This window comes from Paramacrobiotus metropolitanus, unplaced genomic scaffold, assembly GCF_019649055.1.
Source record: "Paramacrobiotus metropolitanus isolate TYO unplaced genomic scaffold, Prichtersi_v1.0 Parri_scaffold0000030, whole genome shotgun sequence".
NCBI lineage: Eukaryota > Metazoa > Tardigrada > Eutardigrada > Parachela > Macrobiotidae > Paramacrobiotus > Paramacrobiotus metropolitanus.
Window position 1 is genome coordinate 640,116 of NW_026570250.1, and position 24,955 is coordinate 665,070.

Here is a 24,955-nt window from a genome sequence, read left to right on the forward strand (position 1 = left end):
GTAATTTTTCCATTCCTCATACCCAAAGCCGTAATAGACGATGCGAATAGTTTTCATTTTTTAAATACGTATAAATTAAAACTGGAACGAGTTGGGAAGTAATAAATTGCAAAACTGTCTGAAAGAATCCAAAAAGAAAACCAGTCATAAAACAAAATATTTCAATTGTTCGAAGCTTGTAAACTAAAATTTCATGAGCAGACTGCACATTCATTTCGTCCCAGACCAATAAAAATCAAACAAATTGTGTATTTCTGTATTTCACCATTTCACTTGCGATCACGCGCTGAGAGATATGATAACTAATAAATGACATGACCTTACGTAATCACAATATTCTACAATTTTGACGAGACATTTTATACAGCACCCGGAGACCCTGGTTCAATAGACCCGATTCATTTGAAAATGTTCTTTTTTGTTTCGTAACCCAGAGTATGTCCAAACTGCATCTTAATTCAGCTTGTAATTTGCAGATCAGATATTACTGTATTACTAAATATCCGGTGGTTCCACTGCTTGAGCGTGACAGAAAACGGATGATAGGCTAACAGCCTTGCATGACAGTGTTGAGTTTAACTGGAGTCGCGGGAGTCCACTGTAAAATATTTTAATTACATTAATTAGTTATTAGAATCCGGAAATCAGCGTACGCGTGACAGTGTTTTCAATTACCGTCAGGGGTGAGTCATAGGTTGTAGGCGCAGGAGTTACACTCTGCGGTAAGCCGGTAGCATCCAAAAATCCAACGTAAGGCGTTGTACCGTCCGAACCAACGCCGAACACCGCAATTTTATCACCCGTAAAGGTTATCAGATCTTGAAAGTACTGGATAGCAGTAACCTTTAGTATCACGCTTTGTGCGTTAAGGGTGGTGGTGTCGGTAAAGTAGCGGGTGGAATAGGTGGTGTCCCACAATGCCAAACCCATTTGAGTACCTGTGATTAGAAGTAGTAAGGATATGAACACATTTCTGTCAACAATATAACTCACAAGGAAAAAATATATGGAGATTTAATACGAGGGAATTAAGTGGATTAAAATTTAGACATTTATAATTAGGCCAAAGTCTTCACAACTGCATACTGAAAAAGGAGACAAAATGCTTAACAATTGAAAAAAACTTTGTAATTAAAGATTTTATTTTTTCTTGGTTACAAAGCTTAACACGATTAATTATAAAAAAATAAATTTGCAGTTTATTTCATAGTGTCGCATGTAACCATATACAAGTGAGGTGTATTCGAAAAATCTCCTTAAAAAGTCATTTTTTACGCAGTTAATTTCAGTACCATCGACAGCCAAATGTGGAACTGGAAAAGGCGGTCCGTTTGGTACCAGATAATCCGTTTGGCTTGTAACCGACGGGTACACAGAGGTTGGCAATGACGTCGCCGACGGGCCGGTGCAGGTAGGGTCAGTTTGCAGAGCTACAGGATTCCCGCCGAAAACTGGCGAGCAGTCAACTTCCTGACCGGATCCCTGTAAATTATGGTATGCTGCTTACGTACACACATAGTCAGACGGAAAAAAAGGAATGTTAAGTGCATTACAATCAATTAGTTGTTCAAACTAGTACCTTATTCAACATGCTCATAGTATATTCGCCAGTGTTTTGGTCGAGATTGGAAATGTAGTCCAAATCGACTGGCGGCGGGTTTGTGGATGAAATTTTGGTAGCAGTAGTGATTAATGTCGGATTTCCAGACGGGATTATTTGTCCACTAACGCTAATCGTGTACTGCAGTTGGCACTGACCTACGGTAAAAGAGACTACTCAGTAAACTGCAGTCACGTACATAATTATTTCTGCAAGAATTTCAAGTGCCGGTGTTACACAGATCTAGTTCTAGGTAAATTGCAGTTGTAGAGTCACGTAGACAATATATAGACTACTGAAGTACTTATAAGTACAGTACTTGTAACCTTAAATCCTTTAAACTATCCATTTTTATTTCGAAAAATTTATAAGTTTATCGGCGGGATCACACAAGTTTTCGGTATCAACACGGATTTGAAGCTGATGAAACAGTTTTGCGCCTATTTTGTTAACCAGAAGACTTCAGAGGCAAAATATTTTAATGTCAATAATTATGTAGCGCGAATCCCTATTTCAGTTGCATACCTGAATACATGGTGAACACTTGTTCAGTTGAATATGGTCCACTAAAAGCTCCGGATTCATCCGGCGCAGTTGTGCAAAATCGGCTTAGGGGACATGGGTTAGTCTGTGCAAGTAAATTTACAATTAATGTTAGTTTTATCTACACGGTTACGACGAACTCTACTCGTACAACTGTGCTTGTATCGGTATAAGTGCGCTAAAAACCTTATGTATAAGAGTAGAGCGGAATTCATGTGTATAAAAATAATCGTAAGTCTTAAGTTTGCGGTAGGCACTGCCGCACTGAGGACTCATTCTTAACAATCCCTAAGCCCTTGATAATGCCCTGTCCAAACTCCGGATGCTTTTTGAGAGACTGGCTACCGTCACGGTTGCGAATTTTTAGACAATCCGTTGTGGACGAATGTGTCTCACTTGCGTTCGCACAGTAATTCTAATATCTGCTTTGAAGAGAACAGTATTACTGTGGTAGATGTCGTGGTGGTGGTAGTTGTGGTGGTGGTGGTCGTCTACGAAAACAAAATATCGTTAACCCCGCAAAGAGATGCTACAACGTCTTACGGTTATCACCAACATCTCACGGCATGCGCCACACGACTTACTGTAGGCGTGGTTGTGGTAGTCGTCGGGGTGGTAGTCGTCGTCGTCGTTGGAGTGGTAGTTGTTGTCGTCGGCGTAGTTGTAGTAGTGGTGGTGGTTGGGGTCGTGGTAGTCGTAGTGGGCGTGGTTGTCGTCGTCGTTGGGGTTGTAGTTGTTGTGGTTGTAGTAGTCGGTGTAGTTGTTGTGGTTGTCGGTGTAGTAGTTGTCGTCGTAGGAGTCGTTGTGGTAGTAGTGGTAGTGGGTGTGGTGGTGGTGGTTGTTGTTGTTGGCGTTGTGGTAGTAGTGGTCGGCGGGGTCGTTGTCGTCGTCGGCGTCGTGGTGGTAGTGGTTGTGGGCGTAGTGGTAGTTGTCGTTGTTGGAGTGGTAGTTGCTGTTGTTGTCGTCGGCGTCGTGGTGGTAGTCGTTGTGGGCGTAGTGGTAGTAGTCGTTGTGGGAGTTGTTGTTGTAGTCGTCGGCGTGGTGGTAGTTGTGGTTGTCGGCGTTGTGGTAGTGGTGGTGGTAGTTGTCGGAGTGGTCGTGGTCGTCGTCGGAGTCGTGGTGGTAGTAGTGGTGGGTGTGGTGGTAGTTGTTGTCGTGGAGGTTGTTGTGGTGGTCGTCGGTGTGGTGGTCGTGGTAGTAGTAGTGGGAGTAGTTGTGGTTGTCGTTGGAGTCGTCGTAGTAGACGTGGTTGTCGTTGTCGTCGGAGTCGTGGTGGTAGTTGTCGTCGGCGTGGTGGATGTGGTGGTGGTGGTGGGTGTGGTAGTTCGTGTAGTTGTAGTGGGAGTAGTTGTGGTGCTTGTGGTTGTCGGAGTGGTTGTGGTTCTAGTTGTTGTTGTGGGTGTTGAAGTGCGTGTTGTGGTGCTTGGTGTCGTAGTTCTCTGTGCAAGACACCGCTTGGTTAGATGGAAAAGCAGTACAACAATGACAGCATACAAGGGCGCGCCAAGATATCACCCATATGCATTTGCCTCCAGTGCATTATACCTGTATTACATACGTCACGTATAAGCACGTGTGAGAATGTAAATTTTGCCAGGTGACCTTTGAGCTGCAGTTCCATGCACTTTAATATTTTCAAACGTTTTAGAGCACTTAGCGAAACTGCAGTCGGTCGATCGATGCGGGCTTGCACAAAGAACGAAGAGCCAAGTTGTTTGCATTTTGTTTTATTGCTTTATTTTAAATATCGTAGGATTGACGCTTGCAGAGTTTTGCTTCAGTATTAGCCGCATTCAACAAATGTACTGTATAGTGGATTTCAGGTTTTGTTTTTCTTGTATACTTACAGTATACAGAAAGATACCCCTTGAGTACAGTTTTGGCCTGGTCTGTGACCTCGCTTTGTACTAAGAATTCGTAGCCCTTATTAATATCACAAAATTATTGTCCCGTGTGAGCTGGGATTTACATTAAAATTTGAGCAAAAGGTTACAAAAAATTAGTGACCGTACTGTACCCTATAACCAATAGCACAAGTGCACTGCGAATGCCTTTGGCGCGCCCTCTTTGGAAGTACTGTACTCGTACAAGAACAGCCTTAAACCAAATCATTGTAATTGTTCTTACCGTTGTAGTTGTCGTCGTCGTAGTGGTCGTGGTAGCCTACAAAAATACATAACGTTATACCGGTGCAAATCTTTTAACCGTAAATATATATAATTATATCAAGCGGTTTTAACAAAACTTACCCCGGCAGCGCTCGCCATTGCTGCGTTGCAATCGTCTATTGAAAAAAATGAAATTTTTATTAGTTGATACACATTACTGCTTATTTCGCAAAAGTCGGGCAGAGATCTAGATACGCATTACGCGTATGCGTCATAATCATAGTGTATATGTATACGCCACTGCATCATAAAGTTCGACGATTAATTTCGCTGTGCAAAAGGAGGACAGTTGTTAGCGTATTAAAAAGTAGTAAAGTTTTTTCAGAAATTAGGAAACATCAACCTGGAAATAGTCGTATACTCGCTGACGAACCAATTTCATTCATTTCGGGTAAATCGGTTTCGGTGCACTATGATAGTAATTATATAGTGCTTAAAATTACAGATCTGCTTACAATTTACGCATGTAGTAGCTGGGCATCGGTAGATCGTGTTTAGAATTAGGCAGTCTGTGGTGCTAAGATGCTCCCATTTCGGGATTCCGTTCGGTGCATTCTTAACCGCGAATGCTGCCGTCCCGGGAACTGCAGCGTAATCGCTGAACTGATTGTGGGTGATAGAACAGTAATCATAAGGATACAAGTCCCAGTACGCTTCGCTTGTGTTGAAAAGCCGGTATGCAGCCTAAAAAAAGCATGCAGTTTACCATGCGCTATTTAACAAACGGTCAGCGATCTTGAAAGACTTTGCAAAAGCCTTAAAAATCTTGTTTTTGCCTAAAAGCGAACGATAAAGTTATAAAAAGCTCTAACCGTTAGCTGAGAATTCAGCTTAGTTGTGTCAACCGTGATAAATGAATCGCGGTCTCCCCTCTGATGCTCGTTACGTTTTTGCGTGACAATGGCAAGGTATTTCATAATATTGTGTTTCGAGCCATCCAGACATCCATATTGACCTCTCGTAATATACATGGGCTGTTCCTTGCCGTTCGTATTAACGATGGCGTTGCTCAACCCCGGGAATGATGAACAAACAGATTGGAGAACTTGGTTTCTGCAAGAGTGGTATTGCAGCAGCCATTTAATCGTTTTAGTAATTTTCACATAAGAAGTAACAGATCGGTACATTTTATGGACGATTTACATAATATTAAACGAACCTACTTACGGAATTACTTACCCACTGGAGTCGTAGGTGTAAGGTGTAATCCGTATTTTATACATAGAATTAAAGTTGGAGTCGGATGTAGCAATCGGTACGAATCTAATGCAGTTTTGCATATCAAGAGCAAATTGATCCATTGCATCTGTTATGTATTTCTGCTCAAGGAGAGCTGCAGAAGAGAACCATGCATTTTGTAAAAATGATTTCGTTGTGTAACGTTGAATAACGTTGGATCGACAGCACAGCTAACAGGTTTACTAGTAAGGTGACTAAGGACTCAGGTCATGCATCAGTAACAGGTAGACAGTTCATGCAAAACATGAAATTCATTGGAAAACTTTTGATAACAAAATATCTGTGTCTGTAACGTTTTTGGTAGTTAAGACCATAAAGCTAATTAAACTTTATTAAAGGATCTGCATGAAAAGTAAGTCTGTATTGTGTACATTCTGCTCTAAATATGTCTACTGTAGTCCGTACAAGGTTTCATCAAATGAAAGTTTAAGTGAGAACTCACAGTAAGCGTTTAATTCCATGTAATAATAGATGCTACTCGGATTCGGCCATTTTGAGTACCCCGTGTCCCTGTTGAAGGTTCGAGTTTGATGCACCGATCGGTGCGCCCTTTCTGAAAACACGAGTTAACTAAATTAATATGGGAATCTGTTACCGATCTGTCAGTTTAATTAAACACTTAAGCCTTGCTGGTGATTTGTTCACTCGTATCTTCTTGAAATCTCTTAATCTGTGGTACTTAATTACGTCAAATTTGTGATTACTTACCGTTTGCCATTACGGAGGTTAGCGTGAAAATCGCTAGCAGTGTTGCAAATATGAATGTCCACTCCATGATAACGCAGTGATGTCAGTGCTTAATAACGAGGGATGAAATTCCAGTTATACTAATTTTCCCGTTTTTTTTTTCAGCGGTATTATATTTTTTTGGCAGCCAGTATGGTATTCCGGTGTTGGTAATGCAGCTATACCGTTAAGGGCATTGAAACCTCTATACTAATTAATGACAAAGGGACCCAACGCTGCACGCTGACGTCTATCCAGGTCTGAAACAAGAACGTGTTTTGTTCAGCCTAAAACAAGTGGGGTCTGTGAAGAAGCGCATCCGAGTCGGCTGTAACAGTTGCCAATTATATTCCAGGTTTTGCTGATTTTCTGTTTATAAATTTCATGGTTGCTTGTCGACGTTTTTTAATTTTGAATTATCACAACTATTCGGATGCACGAAAACGTTTTACGTCATTTCATGGCCAAGTTCAGGTTCTATAACCCGTAGATCTGATGGCCGGTAAGTCTAGCTGATAGCTACTTTGTACTCGTACCATTAATTTGCATTACAACATGCATGTATGTACTGCCTAACTGGTTTGAGTTGCGGCACACTAACTTTAAAGCATAAAGAACTCAACAGTTTCTATAAAAATACAATCTGCTCGCTTCTTTACAACAACCATGTTTCAGCTTATATGGTAGTAAAGGACATTTTTGAGTTTTCCGGTTTCCAAAGAAAATTATTTTGAGTTTTCCGGGCTATCCCTAATTTGCCTTACCAGTTACCGGTGTCACTAACCGGTAGTTTTTGGAAGAATTGCGAGTTATTAATAACTTTAAATACGGTTATGGAACACACATTTATTCCTATAAGCCTATAACTAATTTCCCCTGGTTTACAATTGCAAACGTATAAGTAATACAGTACATAACTACTACATAATTATACAGTTATACTGCGTCCGAGTTGATATATTTATTACAAACACAATTCGAGCAGCCACAGAATTAACTTTCAGACTCGGCACTCAGCTACATCAATCGCACAACTACATACACAAACTTTCCATGATACTATCCATAACATACAGTGCTACAGCTGACCACAGCCCAAACGCCCCACCGGCGCCCAACCGCATCTCACCAATCCGCCTTTCATCCAACTCCGCTGTCTTAACCGGAATTAGCTCCGCTAGTTTTGTTTATACTGCGTCCGAGTTGATATATTTATTACAAGTATTTTGTACTGTACGAGTATAATTATTACAGTGCATAATGCGTTTACAGAAAAAGTACATTACTTACACGCAAAATTGTTTGGGTGTTTTACTACCTCTGAGAGCAACATCTGATTTTTTTCCACAGGGATTTTTTGAAATAGGGAAATTGCCCAAAAAGTTATCAATGCGTGCTTGAGCAGACGGGAGAGCAACCAGTAAATTAAGAAGGTAGTCCGAAATACCAAAACCTAGCGTTCAAAAACCTTTGTCATTCTTGTGATAATTATATGCCGAGAAAAATTAATGTCAACCTGTATGCTCTAAAACATTTAGACAGATACTGATACAGACACTGAACATAGCGTGCGCCGAAAATGCTATCCAGTGCCGCTTCACGGGTTACTAATTTAAACGCTTCAATTCTGGATTTCGCTGATAAAATAGGAGCCACTTCCGCATACTGTATAAATATTATACTAACGGTAATCATTTCGTGAACAGCCGTTTAAGCGAGCGTAGTAAACTGAAAGCGTTTTCATACGTTTCTGGATAAAACGATCGCGTTAACCAGTTTCAATAACTACGGGTATATGGCTTTTTTGACGGCCGATACCATAACATTACTATAGTACTAAACTAGTATTTAGTAATATTATGCCAATGCACATGTTTTACTGCATGCTTTTAAAGCTTCAGTTATACTTCGAGTAGTGATAAATCTCGCAAGCCATATGCATCATACTGTTTTTCGTACTGAGCTTTATTAGAGATTACCACAAATAATAATTATCAGTTCACTTGACTGTTAACAACAGAGTAACTATAGTAGAAAAACACCTCGTATTTTTAATGCAGTTTTTTAACATCCTTGGAGAACGGTCCTCAGAAGCTTTGGCTCCGCAACCCACTGAAAAATTTAGCGAATACCAATAGTTATCGTAGTCAATTTAACGCATAAAAGTAACAAAACTATGCTAGCGTTTTAAACATGCTTACCCTTTCTCCAGGATTAGGAGCGGGCAAAACCACCGGATCAGATAAACTCAATGTTTCAACTGCGGTAACCAACATGTTCACATAACCAAAGTACGGTGTGACACCGTCTGCACCCACGCCGAATATACCAAAGCGTACGTTTTGCTGTGGATCTTTCTCATCCTGCATAATCTGGATCGCGGTTATCTTCACAATGCTGCTCTGTCCGGCCAAAAAGTTTGTTGTTTGGGAGTATAACGTTGTAAAGGTGGCGTCCATCAAGCCGATTTCAGTATCGCCCGCTAAATAAGTCCATAATCAACCAAGAAATATTAATTGGCAGACAATTAAAATATCTTGAAATGCTTATTTTATTTTCCACTTGTGCATGCCTGCTTATAAAGTATCGCCCGATTTCACTGATGATAGTCCCGATAATGTATATATACAAAAGTACATGCTATGCCAACACCAACACACAACTCCTTTTCGCTCCCACTGCCGCGGATTACCGTGCTCCAAACATTGACAATTTTTAAGCCACCCACATGAATGAAAAACAACTCTCGCCAAAAATTTTTCATACTTACGAAGCACAACGTATTGGTACAAAGTCAGAGGAACACCCTGAAACTGTTGTGACGAAGCACTGGTGGCTTTGCTCAACGGAACGGCCGACCCCGAAGTCGTAGCGGCCGTTGGACAGTCCACGGCCAACGCGCCAGAAGAGAATGCTCCATTTGACGGGCATGTCAGCTGTTTTCCTGTTTGCTGGGGAATAAAGCGTTTTACATTAGTTTGTTAACAACTGCATCCGGTCCCTACGGAGCAATTAAAACTCGCCCAACTGCGCACATGCAGGCGCTTATTTGCGTACCCGATTAACCACGTTTATCATATACGAATTGCCGCCCGTAGCCGGGTTATATGTCATGTAAGCCAGGTCAACGATGGGCGGCGTAAATGTTGGACCACCAGGAAAATGGAAGTATGTCGATGTCGCTTGTGGAGAAATTTGTTGACCATTGCTGTCCACATTCCGCAGTAAATTCCCGGTCAGATAGTCATACGTGTATTCCAGTACACACCCGCCTGCAGGAAGAAAATACAGCGGTTTCAACAATAACTATTCAGGTTCGGATGTGGCAGGCGATTTTAATAAGACTGAACCTTTAAAGAGTAAGAAAGTTTGGTAAAACTGGTATGGACCGATCAGGTAAGTGGACTCATCCGGCGAACCGGTACACATTGTGGTGGGATCGCAGGTGGACGCCAGCTGCAGCTGCTGTGCAGCACAATCCACTAAACAAAAATTGCACTTCGTTTCAAGGTTTTCTGAACAACAGCTGGAACGATAAAATTAATACGAAATGCTTATAAGTATTATCCCACGGGAACGTACAAGCGGGACACGAAGCAACAGGGCATCCATACATCCGGGAAAGAATTTGACAATCGGTGTTGCTCAACTGATTAAGTTTGGGTACGTTGTAAGGACCGGGAATAACGCTAAACGCCACTGATCCGGGAAGAGCGAAGTCCGTCGGCTGATTGTGCGTAATAGAACAAAAATCATACGGATAGAGTGCCCAGTAGGCTTCGTTTGTGCCATACTTCCGGTAGGCATTCTGAAACCGAGTTGCTTCATACAAAGCGAACAGTAAAATAATCCCTATAATATTCCGCAGCTGTAAAAAATGTTACCGGAACGCCCAGGTTTGTAGTCGAAACCGTTATGTACTGATCCCTGTCGCCACGCTGGTGCTCATTTCGCTTCCCGAGAACAATTGTGAAGTAGCGCATTAAGGTGTGTTTGACCCCGTCCAAGCATCCATACGAACCCCGAGTGACAACCATCCGCTGCTCATTTATGCCCTTATTGATGACCACGTTGTTCTGACCCGGATACGAATAACAGAATGTTTGGAGCACTCTAGAAAACGTACCGTTGCTTGACCATAAAAGCAGTTAGGGCGTTTGATTAAAAAGCACCGGCGTTTGATTAGGGCGTTTGATTAAAGAGCACGCATACCCATTTTCGTCGTAAGGTGACACGTGAATTTTGTATAGAGTATCCGAGCATTGAATTTCCTTAAATTGCACGCAACCGTTTAGATTGTTTGATACTTCAGTAGCCGCATCCCGTATATACTGTGCTTCCGTTGCAGCTATCAAAAATAGTAACTGTTTATTGATTAACCTACGGATAGCCAGTTTAATAGCTTGCTGTGCCGCATAATTTGTCAGTTTATGTTAAACGCGCCTTTCAATAAAAATTGCGCTGATACTTCAGCTATACAAGTTCTGACTAAACCTCCGAAACAGATACCTAATTTGTGGCGTGGCATGTCTTACTGTAATAACTGTCGATGCAGAAACGGATGTTGGTTTCGTCGGGCCATATGGAAAAGTTGGTGTCCAGATTAGCAGTTCGTGTTTGCACATGACCTAGCGAACAACAGCAGTATATCTATTCTTTCTGGATGAACACCAAAATTTGCTTTCGAAAATCTCCGCTGTCCTCTTACTTGAACCGTGAGCCTTCTTCTGGATGTGGAGTGCAAGAAGTGTCAAAAAATTCAAAATCCCTCGTCTAAACAAGCCGATCGTCATTTTACCCTGACCAGATGCACTTACCGCGCACGTTTACAGGGTGCATGGCATATATGTAAAGCATTGCCGATAAGAATTTTAATGCAGTGTACTTGGTAAAAATTCCGAGACATCAATTTTGCACAATCAGTTATAAAATTTTACTCATTATCGGTACAACAAGGAGGCTTGTACGCTGTTCAGCATTTTGGAAAATGTGAGGTACGTAACGTTGATTTATTTCATTGTCAGCAGGATGGTTATTCGCTGGACTGATTATTATTCGATGAGTTGGAGACATCGAGAACCTGAATTTTGCTGAAAATGTTGTTATATTTTTGGCCAGACCCATACTTCTATAAAAGTGGCTGGTCTGAGTAGCAGTTTTGTCGACGGTCGGTCAGTTTTCACTTCTTTTTTAAACAATCGAATCAAAATCCTCGGGTGAAAGTTTAAAATATCGCAAAATTGCATTGATTGCATCCCAAAATTGTGCATTTATTTACAGAATGCAGCATTCATTCATTTATTTATGCGACGATACAGTGTTCGTTTTTAAGTAGAACGACGCATGCAACTACAAAAATGTAATAGATTGGTATGCAATGATTTTTGGTTAATGGAGAAAAACTTTAAAGTGTACTATTTCATGAGCATAGTAATATTACATAGAAAAGACAAAGTGTTACAAGAAACAAGAACGTGCACTGTATAGATAAGGGAAAACTTAGATGTACATAAAAGGAATGTATAGTACTAATTCAGAGGAGACTCTTGTATCTAGTTAACAGTAGCAGCGAATGTGTTGCATATATAGTATCACTGATATCTGATGAAAAAATTAACTATTGAAGCGCCGATGGTCTTTAAGATAACTGCAATAATATTAACTACAGAAACCCACATGTCATCAGCAACAACGTTTTTTAGTTTGCAAGTCCGAAAAGGTTCTGTAGCGTCTACACTAAAACCCTACTTGACACCGTTTACCATTGCAAAATTTAATTTGCTAGAATTGTGCAGTTGACTGCGTTATTTTGATTGTGCATTATATTGTGTACTGAATTGTGCATTTCAGTTCACTGTTCTTTTGCTAAAAATGCAGATAATTGTGTTGTTTGCCGCTTTGATAGTTTGCGTTTTATCTTTGGGTTATGTTATTGGTGAATGTCCATCCGCTTGCTCTTGCGACACAGATAGCAGAGGAAGGAAACGGGTTCGCTGCGACAAAGGTGGCCTGACAATTGGTCCAGCGTTTGACCCGCAAAAACTAGATAAGGACACTTTGATCCTGTCTATCAGTGCTCCAAAGGGTGCAACAAATCCCATCACATTATTGAATGCCGACCATTTTAAGGATTTAAACTTGGAGGAAATACATATTCGAAATACTGATCTGCAGCGTATTGGTGATCGTACATTTTTCTATCTGTCGCATTCGCTAAAAGTTCTGGATCTAACCGGCAACAAGCTGATGTTCATACATGAGAACAATTTCAGAAATTTATCACAGCTGACGCACTTGCATCTTGATTACAACCAACTAACGGATGTACATTCTGCCACTTTTAATTATCAGAAAATTTTGCAAGTTTTAACGTTATCTAATAATCAAATCGCCAATATTGGAACCCGATTATTATTGGACCAGCAGAATTTGGAGGTAAACACCAGGTTAACCGAAACTTCGTTTTATAATTTCTTGCCCTTTCATGTAGCCTGCAGGTGTTTGTGATTATTCAAGTATACCAAATAAATATGAACAGTATGTACTCTGTAGTTCAACTGCAGTATTTTTTGTAGTCGTGAAAAAACGCATTACAATGTATCATGACAAATTTTGTAGCAGTAGTGTCTGGTTATTACTGTGATAATTATACGGAAATAAATACAGTGTTATTTTTTTTACAATGTAATGAAAATTTATTATTTACGTATGAAGAGTTGCCTCTTTTTCCATAGTTAACTGCGTGACTGAATATTGAAAATTCAAAAAAGGACTACTTGAACAGATTGTTTTTGTAGGTAATTGATTTGAGCGGCAACCCCATCCACGACATCATTCCCGGCAGTCAACAAGGCGCCATTCCGGAGTTGATGTTCCCGGATGCTCCGAGACTTCGCCGAGCCAGTTTAGCGCAGACCGGCATCAATAGCCTGCCCTACCACGGAATCGCGCGCGCCTGTAAACGACTGGAAGAATTGGACGTTTCACGCAACAGTTTCACAACCATTAGTCCCGGTCAGTTCAACCTCATAACAAGTTTGCGCCGGCTGATCCTAGCCGGAAATCCCCTGACGAGTATCCAACCCGGTGCCCTAGCAAATCTGCGATTGGACTTTCTTGACCTATCGGCCACTCGTCTACCGCTTCAAGCCAGTTTCTTTGAACGGGCCATGATTAAGAGCTTGAGCATCGCCTCCAACAATCTGCAGACCATTGATGGGGCGGCATTCATTCCTATTGCCACTGATCTTACCTCGGTGGATGTCGGCGGAAATCCGTTGACATTGAAGGAAAAAATGTTCGAATTCTTGCCCAATCTTAAAGGTATTTCCCTGCCCAATATGCGACTGGCTCGACTTCCAAAGAACTTCCTGGCGTATAAGCATCAAATCAGGTCTCTCAACGTTTCCAACAATATGTTTCAAGAACTGGATGAAGAAATTTTAAACGCGTTACCGGATTTGGAGGTAATTAAGAGGCCTCTTCTTGGAGTTTTGCACATAAGCAGAATACTATAGGAAATCCTTACTGCAAATGCAAATGCAAATTAATATAGCCTTAATGCAAAATTAATTCAAAATCTTATGCAACACGACAGAACTAAAGTAAGTATTGTTTATTTGTAAAGTTAGTTTATTACTGTAAAGTAAGTATTGTTTATTTTACAATTTTTGAAATGTAGTTGCTATTTATTGGTACGTGTTAACGTATTGGCGTGCAACATCATCATCAGATTTAATTTTTTTGTATTTTTTAGGTCCTGGATATATCACAAAACGAAATCAAAACTCTACCAATACAGCTTGCCAGACCGGGATTAAGGGAACTCTATGCAAACAATAATCAGCTTAAGAAAGTTTCTGATTACTTTGTTGATGTCTTCCGAGCTACTTCGTCAAAAATGAAAGTATTTCGCGTTTTCGATAACCCCCTGGAATGTGATTGGAGTGTCGGTGGACTGGCTAACTGGGTGGGAACTTCCTCAGGGAGAATGGCCGTGTGCGGTCCGGATGCCGGTTACCGATGTCCAGTTTGTTTTGGCCCAGTGAATGTTAAAGGTAGAACGATCGACGATATCAGAGTAACGGTTTCCTGAGCTTGTTTGTTTTCTGCTTGTTTAACTATCGAACTGGAATAAAATTTAGAGACGCTCACTGCTCACATTTCTGGCGTTATTATTTAGTAACAGTGGTAAGCTGTACAAAGATACCTTGTGGTAGTTTGGCAAGACTTCAAAATAAACAGCTCTGTATGACACTACATTTTACAATCAGTTACTGAAACTGCTTAAAAAAATTTAGCACTGAATAAATGGCATCAGACATCAGCTTAATGAATAAACTAATAAGTACTGCAGTAATTATTGTATTGTTGTATTATCTGGCTCTTACTTATGGTTAGCTACGATATTGGCAATTTAGCATCACTATTAACCATTATAAGTATTATTAACGTCCTATCTGTTGCGTACTGGGGTAACGCCGTATCAATGTGCCGCTAACCATCGTCAATACCTGTAGTTTCATCGCAGCCAAAAGCACGCGGAAATAAAACAGTAAAATTAATTACTTTTGTCTAAATTAGTTGCAAACAAAACGGGATATACATGTACTTGGCAGTATAAAACTAGCAAATGTTAGGTTTTTATTTAATAGATGTTACAAGTATCCAACAATATTCTGCAAACAGCAGGCATACATGCTTTAGAGTGTAAACTAAACCAAAAACCTAAACGTCTAGCGTCGGCACCATAAAATAAAAAAAAACTTAACAAAACGACTTTAACAGCACAATTGGAGGTTCAACATCTGAATTCATGATGTAATCAATTTAAAATTAAGCCCAGATGTGCTTTCCCCAGCTCAACTTGCTGGATTTGATCGAGTTCTTTGATCGACCGGCAGCTGAGCCACACGATTCCACTTTGGGCACAACAAAGTAATCGTTTACCGGCTTCTGGCTCATTTCCGTGAGTACACGGGTCTGAGCTTCGGCCAGGAGACTCTGTGCTAGGCTGCTATCTTCAGGAATACAGTGGAAAGGTGCGCGTTTGACCATAATGTAATCGTCGTCATCTTCATCTTCCTCGGAGTTACATCCACCAGGACAGTTGGTCACAGGCTCGATGGAGAAGCAGACCAAACCAGGACGGGTCTTGATGATGGTTTTCTGTTTACCGCACTCGGATGCTATAATCATAAGAAACAGATCAATTACTTATCGGTACAGTCAGAATTGCGCATTTATCTATTTGTATACAGAAAATGTGATTAATAATTAAAATACGTACTGGGTACGCATATTCACGCGGACACAATCGAGACTATGCGTATCTACATTCTTTAGCTACAAAAGTTATCACTTTACAGCAGTCACAACTCACACGAGTCAAACATGTGTGACCTTTTACAAACCGCTTACCGAAAGATGTGGGGAACAGCGACTGTGTGCGCATGCTCATCACTGGCTTCAGCTCAGCACCACAACCACCTTTCTGCATCATGTATCCACGAAGGAATTCCGGAATGGATTCGGCAAATTTACCAGTTGGCAGCGTCATGTCATCCCAGCTTTCTCCGTTGTTATTACCACACAGACCGCAGATTTGGTTACGGAGCCAGAAAGTAGGCTGCAAAAGAAACTCACTGTTGTAGTTACCGTTATCCATGCCTGAGCAAAATGGTGATTAAAGAGCGCTAAATAGAGCAAGTGACCTTACCTTGACAGCCACATTGTGCCCATCGAACCACAGTTCCACACCGTAAGGTTGAGCTGAGATCTTGTAGTACGGGGTCAGGCTGCTTTCTTGGGCTTCAATGCTGATGTAAATTCCGTTCTCAACCATGAACTGGCTGTTGGCCAGAGGACCAACTGGGACTGGGCGGCCGTCAATAAGGATGACCATATCGGTGGCAGATTGGAAGCGAGAAGAGACGGTATCGGCTGGGATCAGTTCGATCTTCTTCGACCCGATGTAAGCCAACACTTTCTGCAACCAGATTTTACATACAGACCACTTTAAATTTATTATACTCTTATTTAAGTTTACAGTGCTACGACTAAAAAATGAGTTCTCATTGGCATTTGTACATAAATTTATGCCGCTGAAGTTGAAGTACGAGAACTGAAAATTGAACCCGTTAAATGAAGTGATCAAAGCGCTGACCTTTGCTTCGCCAAAGCGCGATCCAGCGGCAGCGTACATCACCGCCCAAGCACGCTCCATGCTGCAGTCCTTAGCCAGCAGATGGTAGCATTCGCTCAGTGGAATCTTGAAGCGCGCATTGTCCAGCGTGTTCAGCTCGTCGCCGGAGACAGTGCACATATCGTCGAGATCTTCGCCCCACATGAGTTCCCACAGATCCATGGGCTTGTCGTCAGCGGAGATGGGCGTCAACGGATACGGAGCCGGAATGCTCAACAGTTTGGCGTTCTTGTGGGGGGTGCTGTACACAATATCCACGCGGTCCTTGGCAGAGGTGAAGTCAGCGAGGATGGTCACTTTGTTGGGTGCGTTGGCCACGCGAACGGTGTCCACTTCGCTGTCCCAGAAGCACATGCTGTGCAGGAAGTGTTCAATCTTGGTGAACAATTTCTCCAGACCGTAAGGAATCTGTAAGTAACAAATAAAAAACTAAAGTAACCGGTATTTCAAGTTGCATACCTCGGCAATATTTGAAATTTCACATTAATTTAATCTATGTAATCAAATTTTAATTAATTAACTAACTGAATTAATTTAGAATTGGTGACCTACGTTCTGGTAGTCAATATCGATCTTAATCTGCATCAGGGTGCTGTAGATATCTTTGACGGTTTCGCAGGCGGGGCTGAAGCGGATGCCGCGTTTACGGTCGTTCTCACACTCCTGGAAGACCGGCTGGATGGAGCGGGCCATCGGCTCGATGGACTTGCTGATGATGTTTGGGATAACGGATCCTTCCACACTGTAGTAATCGTTCTTTTCCATCATCAACTGGATGGGGCTCTTGTCACCGACGAACTTCATGCGGAGCTTAGTGGCTTCGCCAGCATAGCAGTTGCGACCGAAAGACACCTCAAACTGACCCATCATCGGCTTGTTCATGCCGGGCATCAACATCCAGCTGTCGTATTCGCTCGGGTATTCAGCATGGCCGTTTACGCACATCTGTAGGTAGTGCGGAAAGTGCTGATGAATTACGTATTAAATACAACATTGCTGTTTTAATCCCCGCTAATCCACAAAAATCCCATGTTCCGGCAGTGTTTAGTGTTTACCAAAAAACGAAGAATGTTTGGTGTTTTACCTGGTAAGACAATTGAGGATGGGGGCTGGCAAATTCAGCGGCAATCTTGACGAACTTTCCGCCTAGACCGCGCACCCAGCTGAAGACACCTTGCATGGCCGTTTCCTGTCCGGACACACTGATGCCCTGAACAACAACTTGCGCACTGACACCCAGTTTGTCGGTTTTCTCAAATCCGGTCGGCAGGCCTTCGTTCAAACGTTGGAGAATGCCGGCGGTATTGTAGCCCGTAAGCTGATCATAGAGGAAGTTCCATGAAGGAGGGGTCATTGGGGCAATTTGCTGTTGACGGAGGAAGACGGTGGTTTTGATCTGCAACACAAAACTGTTATTACAGGCTCAGTGTAATAACATAGCTCAAAAAGCTAGAGCAATAAATCACCAACTTAAACCAGTATCAGTCATCAATAGATAGAAAATTGGAAAGTCTGGAATCAGGATAGCATAATAATAATGACAGTTCTTACCGTCTTAAGTCCGGTGTTGAATGGAACAAGCGTGACAATGAGTCGGTTTTTGCCGCCAACTGGCACCATGGGCATGGTGGGCACGCCAGTGGGAACCTGCACATGGGCATTGACGTTGATCATGACACCCAAAGCCGGATGACCGATGCGGAAGTCAATGAACTTGGTCTTAAGAATGTCCAGCGTGGCCACTTCCTTGTAGTCGAGGATGGGCAGCGACAAGCCTTTGTAGTATTCACTGGAAATACGGCCGAATTGCGTCAGCATGAAGGGATTCTCCATGATGTCGGTCTTGTAGAAGAAGAACTCGTTGGGCATTTCGTTGGCCAGAGGTGGGCGGTTGAACTGTACAACTTTCTGGGAGCGATCAACGTCATACCGATCCTTGCGGTCTGGCTGATGGGGAGCAAGGCTCTTGGGGATGACCTTGGTGTAAGTAACCGGCAAAATCTGGAAAACAATCAGGCTTTTTAAAAACATCGTGAAAAGCGACATCGAATTCATTTGATAATAATCGCATTTGTAGAATGATAAACCAGTTAATGCAAATCATTCAGTAGAGTTTATTAGAGATTATTGAGTCCTATATTTGTCACACTCTGTTACTGTAAAAACCATATGCATATATTTTTCTGAAATTGTTTCTTGGTTAATACCTCGAGATTGATGAGTTCCAGCGGCTGCTTGGGGATGTTAATGGATGATTGCACGTTACCGGTCTTGATGTCAAAGGTGATGGCACCATCAACGGGGATAACCGTGGAAACCTTTCCCAGAACACCGCATCCGGCCTTGAAGAAAGCCGACCATACGGACATCTTTCCGTGGATTTCGCTGGCCACGCTGACATCAATGTCGCTCTCGATGGACAGCGTGTGCGGAATGTCCACCAATGTGCTCATGGACAACGGGGGCGTGGTCTTGAGACCGAGCGTACCTTTAGCGGAAACAACAACCGGGGCCTTCAGTTCGACGGTCAAGGGCAGGCCCAATTCCGTGGGGATGGTGATTTCGGTGTCGGCGGCCATGAGGGCTTTGCGGAAATCAACCGGGAGAGCGTCGTTGATCAGACCCACCATTTCCGTGGGTTTAAGATAGGCATCGGTAACCAGTTTGATGATAGATTTCGGGGTCAGGGTCAGGAAACGGACCTCCTGGCCGAAGATCTTAAGGTAGGCGGAGCCCTTAACGTCGTTGTCCACACGGCTGGCCAGACCCAGGATGCGTTCGATCTCGTCGAATTCCGGTCGTTCCCACATGCGGAAACCGGCACGACGGTAGTTGCTGTCGCTGCGGATGGTCTCTTCGTCGCCTTCGTTCATGAAGTCTATCACGGAGACTGGGTTGACCAGAGCGTCCGGGCGGGTCATGAAGAGGCGTTTGAGGACGGAGTTGACTCCTTCGGTCTCGATGCCAGCCTATAATTACCAATCAGATTTACAACCAACTGTTTTATAGCTTATATATCGAATACAAACTTTTGTGTTTAGGCATATCGAATACACAAGCGAAAAGAACTGCATAAACGGAACTTCTCTATCTTTTGTTTAAGGAAGCGTCATCCGTATTTACCTCAATGAGATCATGGGACAATCCGAACATATGCGTGTTAACACGGAAGTTGACCGCACGGGGAACGATTGACGATGGATCCGAAATCATGTTGACTTCGGCGAATCCTCCCACTTCCAGTTGCTCTGCAAGGTAGAGATTTCGATTAATGTCGGTCTAGTTTGTTAAAATGATACAACTTTCTATTAGCATAATTCGGTATTGGTACGCTTACCGGAGTAACCTCCAAAGTGGAATCCTTTCGAGAAAGAGAAGCCGGTGTGGAATGGCTTAGCGAATTCCAGAGCGATTGAAGCATCTTTTGCACTTTTGAAGAAAATTACGGTATTTACTCAACAGGTGCAGCAAAACAAATTTGCAACTCTAGTTAAGGTAACGTTAACAACTACTGCAAAGCTTGTGTGTTTCCTGTTTAACTGTACTCTATATTAAGGCGTACCACACTGAATAATAACAGGTAAAGGATACTGACCACACTATGTAGTATATTGTCAAGGTGAAATTATATTGGATTGAAAACGATTTTTATAACTTATAAATTAGCTCGTTTTTGTAAAGCACTTTTTCTGCAAGCAAATTCGATTAGCCACTTACACTTGCTCGAAGCAAGGATGGGTTGAGTTAGCCATGGAGTTCAGCTTGGAGTACACGTAGCTGCCGACCTGGATGGACTTCTCGGTTTGCAGGCTGCGAGCGATGAGTTCGAGGTCAGGCAGTTCCGGTTTGCATTCCAGAATGATGTCGAAGGCGGCAATACGGACCTGGTACGGGTTAGTAACGTCGTGGAATTCCGGCACCAAGACGGTCAAAACGATTTCCGGCTGGCTGCGCAGAATGTGCGACAGCGCGTAGATGGCCTGGATGCGGATGTGGACGGTGCGGGTGTCATCACTGAAGATGGCCTTCAGCTCATCGATGGCCTCGACGAAACCAGTGTTGCCAATGGTCTTAATAAGCAGGATCTGCTCTTCTTCGTTTTGGAAGGTCTTCATGCGGGCAATAAGCTCCTGCAAATCAAGGCCAAATGGTCATTGCCCATTAATCTAACCAAGAGACTGATTTCATTCAGTTTATAGAAATATTTAATTTCAATCGTAAATTCAAAACTTTTATGGATTGATCATACCGTAACAAAGCGGCGTTTGCCGTCGGACGAGCAGTGGGGATTTCCGGGTTTGACGACAACATTCTGAATGGACGTAGTGGTTTCTAGATCGTCCACGCACGAGGTATGTGCCAGTGTACCAAAGGTCAGCCAACAGGCCTTCTTGAGGCTGGAGTGTGCAGCCACCGCGGGCGTTTTGCAGAGCTCCAACACTTCGTTGACGATGTCCTTGTCGGCTTTGCGGATGCTGAAAGCGAGGGTATTGAGGATCTGGGCCGCGCGTTCTCCGACCAATTTGCCGCTGGCGATTTCACGTTTGATGAACAGAACGGTGGGCTTGGTACCACTCAGAGCCAAGATGTCCATCCACAGTTTCCTACGAAGGATGCAGTTTTTTAGCTTTCGGAATTATTTTGTCGAAATACGTATACGATACTGTAAACTGGCGGATAATCATGCATATGTTTTATGGGTTCTGCAGTTAAACTGTTAAATCGAAAATTCTAAACCGAAAACTATCGGCACGATAATAAAATAGGAAAATTAACTCTTTCATGGCTGGAGCCCTTCAGTGCTGTTTTAAAACTAGCTTAATCTGCAAGCGTTTAAGTTTAGACAAACTTTCGAATTTCTGAAATAATTTAACACATGTCGTATAATAATTTGTGCCGACAGCATTGCTCCCAGCATGACAAAGTTGTCACTTACTGAATCTGTTCATGATCGAAAGCCTGATGAGAAAGGGCTTTGACAGTCTGGTGGATTTCCATGACCTCTTCGGGCGTGGCATACTGCAGGATGAGCGACAGCTGCAATACCAGGTTGGCGGATTCCGGCTCCACTTCGTTATCAGACAGATCCTCCACCAGCTTGTCCAGGAGGGATTTGACCAGGACCTTCTTGGCCGCCACATTGGGCCACTGTCCGGCCGACAGCATGAAGGGCTTGTTGGCCTCCTCAGCCTCCATCCAGTACTTGTCATTCTGGAATTTACCGAACTTCGGGAACAGTTGACGGAGTCCTTTCAGGGAGATACCGGCTTCGGTGGGCAGGATGGAGTCACGTGACCAGTCACCGGAGTAGATCAGCTTCATGGTGGCGTTGACGTAGGCGGTCAGACTGCCGGCTTTCTCGCTGAACGGGATGAACTTGTGGACGGCTTCCGTGGTAGCGGTTTCGATGATGTACTGGTTGCGGGTTCCCACAATGTTGTATCGGGTATGGGCTCCGGAGTTGATGATATCATCCTGTAATTATGTGTCATGCTGATGATAATGCATATTATGTTACTGATAGTCTGCATTATAAAAAAGCTTCACCGTTGCAGATAAAATATTTTTACTCGCATTCGATCAGCTATCAAACTTTCTTGGGTTTGAAGATGTTTACGTTTTAAGTAACGTTTCGTTTATTTGAAAATTATTTATTACCATATCCTTGTCCAGTTTCTGTTTAGTGCACATGGAGGCATCGATCTTGGTCTCGCATTTGATGGGGTTGTTCAGGCTCTGGAATTCGATGGGGCGGTTATTGCAGTTGGTATAATCCCAGGATTTGGTGACATTAAGGATGTTGGCACTGGGCATTCCGGGCATGGATGGGATGACGTTGCCCCAAGGACCAGTGGGCAGCGACTGTACGATGTACGTGGCTTCGCATTCTCCGCCGATACCTTCCTATAAATAAAAACGAACAACTGTTACATGCACAAGCAAACAAACATACAAAGTTGTGAACTCATTAAAGCAAGTTACGGACAGTAATGGTCCTAATCCAATTATCAAAAAATTTGTAGTAACACACCCACAACTCTGTCCAATTAGGTAGCGTGCTCTTTTGCTTAACTGCGCGCAGTAATATTTGATTAAGAAATTCAAGCGATAATAATCATCAACAAATAAAGATCACCATTTCATCTAAAATTCAATGCGAAGTACATATATATGTACAGTATGTCGGTATCTTCACTAATTTTCACTCAACTGAAATCTCGCGTTGGTTCTTCTATATCTCGCATAAATTTAAAAATAAAAAGTTTTGATAGAATGCATATAAAAGAATTCAAAAACATCTGCTTGAATGCACAACATTATGACGACGTACTGACCTCCGTAACGGTGAAGTACTCAACGTTGTCCAGACCAGCCTGTCGGGTGTTCCATCCGGCAAGGAATTTGTTGGCTCCGGCTTTCGTGGGGAACGATCGCTTGTTGAGATTGAGATTGAAGGTGGCCAGGATGCTGCGCTTGATGTTGACCGACCAGAAGGGGTCGCTCTCCATCGACACCAAATTGGTCACAGTGCCGTCGATGTATTCAAAGCGGATAGGCTTGGTCAAGGCGGCTTCCCATTCTCTGGCTTCCTCGCCTTGCAGTTCATCGAAGTCCTGGATCGGCTGGATTTTCAATGGTCCGGTGACGATGTTGCGTTCGTTGATGCGTCCCAAGACGGCTTTCTCGATCTACAATGCATTGCGTGCGAAATCAAGTTTAGGTTTTTTACGGTTACTAATTAAATGACTTTCCATTTTTCTGTGGGCATTTGAAACTTTTAGCCGATATGTATAAGAAAATTAAAACTTATGGAATCTATAGCATACAGTTAGGACGATATACAATACTGCATTAAAAATAAAAAACAAACACAAGCTAAATACGTATATAACTGCGGGTACTCACTTTAAGGACATCGATGCCATTGCGAAGCTGAATGGTGAAGATGGCACGGATTCGGAGGCCGGAGTACTGGTTAGCGGATTCCGGAAGACCGGTCAAGACTTGGCCGTTGTAGATGTAGCGATACTCCTTGTTATCCCGGAAAACTATTAATGAGACGTGCAACGGAATCACATAAAGCCAGTGCAATTTAATTTATCTTTACATGGATAGTAAACTTTACATTTTCTGTAGTAATCAGTTCTTGTACATCGCGATACCGGCTACAAAATATACTACCCATGTGGCGTATACGTAAATGCATCAAATCAGGAAGAATTTGAGTAATATCGTTTATTACGCCTATTACGTGCTCATTAATCTACTTCGGTAGTAAGCATTAATCAGCTGGTTATACCGTTGTATACGCTTTCGAAAGGTAGAATTAACATATATAAAGTTAAGTTAATTAAAATTTTTTTTTATCGATAATGAAAAATTTACTTACCTAGTTCGGATATTCTCGGGGTTAAGATCTCAGGATAAGTTTCGCTCCATGTGTCAGGGATAACTTGCGACAGTCTTTGAGCGCCTGAAAAATGTCCATGCTATAGAATGTAGTCGCTAAGAAGCCAGTGATCGACAAAATATGATTATATAGTAGTTCCGTAATAAGTAATTCAACAAATGCAGTAATCAGATCAGGTGGAACACAAAACTATTAAATAAAATAAAACGCTTTAAAAGCCAGAAATACATTGAGTTACTTTTAGTCGCAACCTTAGCCAGTCAAAAGCATAATCGGAAATATTGAACCAGAAAATTGGAAATCCAATTTCATCATACGATCCGTACCTGCAAAAGCAAGCCACCCAAGAAGCAGCGGTACGATATACATTGTAGTTGTTGGATACCACCACCAGGTAGTGCAAAAACAGTTCTCCTCATTTTTCACTGGGCTTATATAGTGATCGATTGTCTTGATTCAAAAATTTAAGCCTGTAGAAGGTCATCATGATGTTCGAAATTGATTTGGTTTTAAAGTTATTTAAAAGCTGAGTGTCAGTGAGTGATAAGGTACTACAATGGCTGTATATTTTTTTACGAAGCCAGACTCTGTCTTTGCAAGTGATTTTGCTGTCAAAAACCTTGCATCACAATCGAACGCCCTTTGCCCGGAATGTTAGTTTAAAAGTTCACTAACCAGAGCCTTACATGTGGACAGGAGAATTCGTGCAAAAAAAGTTCGACCTTCTAAAATGTTGGCAAAACACACATTGTGAAGTATTACGTATACGAGTATCTATATTTGAGTTTTATGTGTAGTCAACTAGTCACTCTGTATTGCAACGCTGCTTATACCGGGTGGCTTTGTGCCTACTCAGAGTATTGTACGAAAACTCATCAGAGGGCACAGTTCACGCTGGTATAGTGTTTATAAGAACTGGATGTTGGGTTCTCCTGTGTCTTCCTAAACTCTGTTTCCGTTACCAGCTAAACAAGAGTAACTTCCCTACTTGTAAGAGTAACTAATATTTTTCATGCGCGTACGTATGAATATAGTGGAAAAATGTTATCTCCTTCTTGAAATAA

General features: G+C 42.3%; 4 protein-coding genes across 4 annotated transcripts; 1 reads left to right on the forward strand and 3 right to left on the reverse strand.

Annotated features, from left to right (window-relative positions):
• Nucleotides 1–168: 168 nt before the first annotated feature.
• Nucleotides 169–6,578, reverse strand: LOC129588524 (mucin-2-like). Its single transcript, XM_055482775.1, has 14 exons — nt 6,259–6,578; nt 5,993–6,103; nt 5,491–5,644; nt 5,124–5,364; nt 4,767–4,995; nt 4,393–4,427; nt 4,271–4,306; nt 2,728–3,582; nt 2,590–2,634; nt 2,126–2,228; nt 1,580–1,758; nt 1,293–1,482; nt 676–938; nt 169–598 (listed from the first exon to the last, which is right to left on the reverse strand). Exons 1-14 carry the CDS (start codon nt 6,323–6,325, stop codon nt 548–550), a joined length of 2,559 nt encoding a protein of 852 aa, XP_055338750.1. The 5' UTR covers nt 6,326–6,578; the 3' UTR covers nt 169–547.
• A 1,654-nt stretch (nt 6,579–8,232) lies between these two features.
• Nucleotides 8,233–11,146, reverse strand: LOC129588547 (uncharacterized). Its single transcript, XM_055482823.1, has 10 exons — nt 10,985–11,146; nt 10,812–10,904; nt 10,489–10,624; nt 10,161–10,389; nt 9,859–10,084; nt 9,627–9,758; nt 9,334–9,548; nt 9,047–9,227; nt 8,478–8,758; nt 8,233–8,388 (listed from the first exon to the last, which is right to left on the reverse strand). Exons 1-10 carry the CDS (start codon nt 11,067–11,069, stop codon nt 8,341–8,343), a joined length of 1,626 nt encoding a protein of 541 aa, XP_055338798.1. The 5' UTR covers nt 11,070–11,146; the 3' UTR covers nt 8,233–8,340.
• An 816-nt stretch (nt 11,147–11,962) lies between these two features.
• On the forward strand, nt 11,963–14,432 carry LOC129588548 (leucine-rich repeat-containing G-protein coupled receptor 4-like). Its single transcript, XM_055482824.1, has 3 exons — nt 11,963–12,711; nt 13,074–13,742; nt 14,033–14,432. The coding sequence occupies exons 1-3, from the start codon at nt 12,148–12,150 to the stop codon at nt 14,369–14,371; spliced, it is 1,572 nt and encodes a 523-aa protein (XP_055338799.1). The 5' UTR covers nt 11,963–12,147; the 3' UTR covers nt 14,372–14,432.
• Nucleotides 14,433–14,905: 473 nt separating this feature from the next.
• Nucleotides 14,906–24,442, reverse strand: LOC129588563 (vitellogenin-6-like). The gene is made up of 18 exons (XM_055482851.1): nt 24,218–24,442; nt 23,871–23,954; nt 23,387–23,529; nt 22,816–23,169; nt 22,139–22,384; nt 21,417–21,955; nt 20,730–21,084; nt 20,198–20,610; nt 19,818–19,909; nt 19,604–19,728; nt 18,688–19,449; nt 18,032–18,481; nt 17,565–17,876; nt 17,033–17,425; nt 16,442–16,888; nt 15,995–16,264; nt 15,697–15,904; nt 14,906–15,464 (listed from the first exon to the last, which is right to left on the reverse strand). The coding sequence occupies exons 1-18, from the start codon at nt 24,258–24,260 to the stop codon at nt 15,112–15,114; spliced, it is 5,589 nt and encodes a 1,862-aa protein (XP_055338826.1). The 5' UTR covers nt 24,261–24,442; the 3' UTR covers nt 14,906–15,111.
• Between the last annotated feature and the right edge of the window lie 513 nt (nt 24,443–24,955).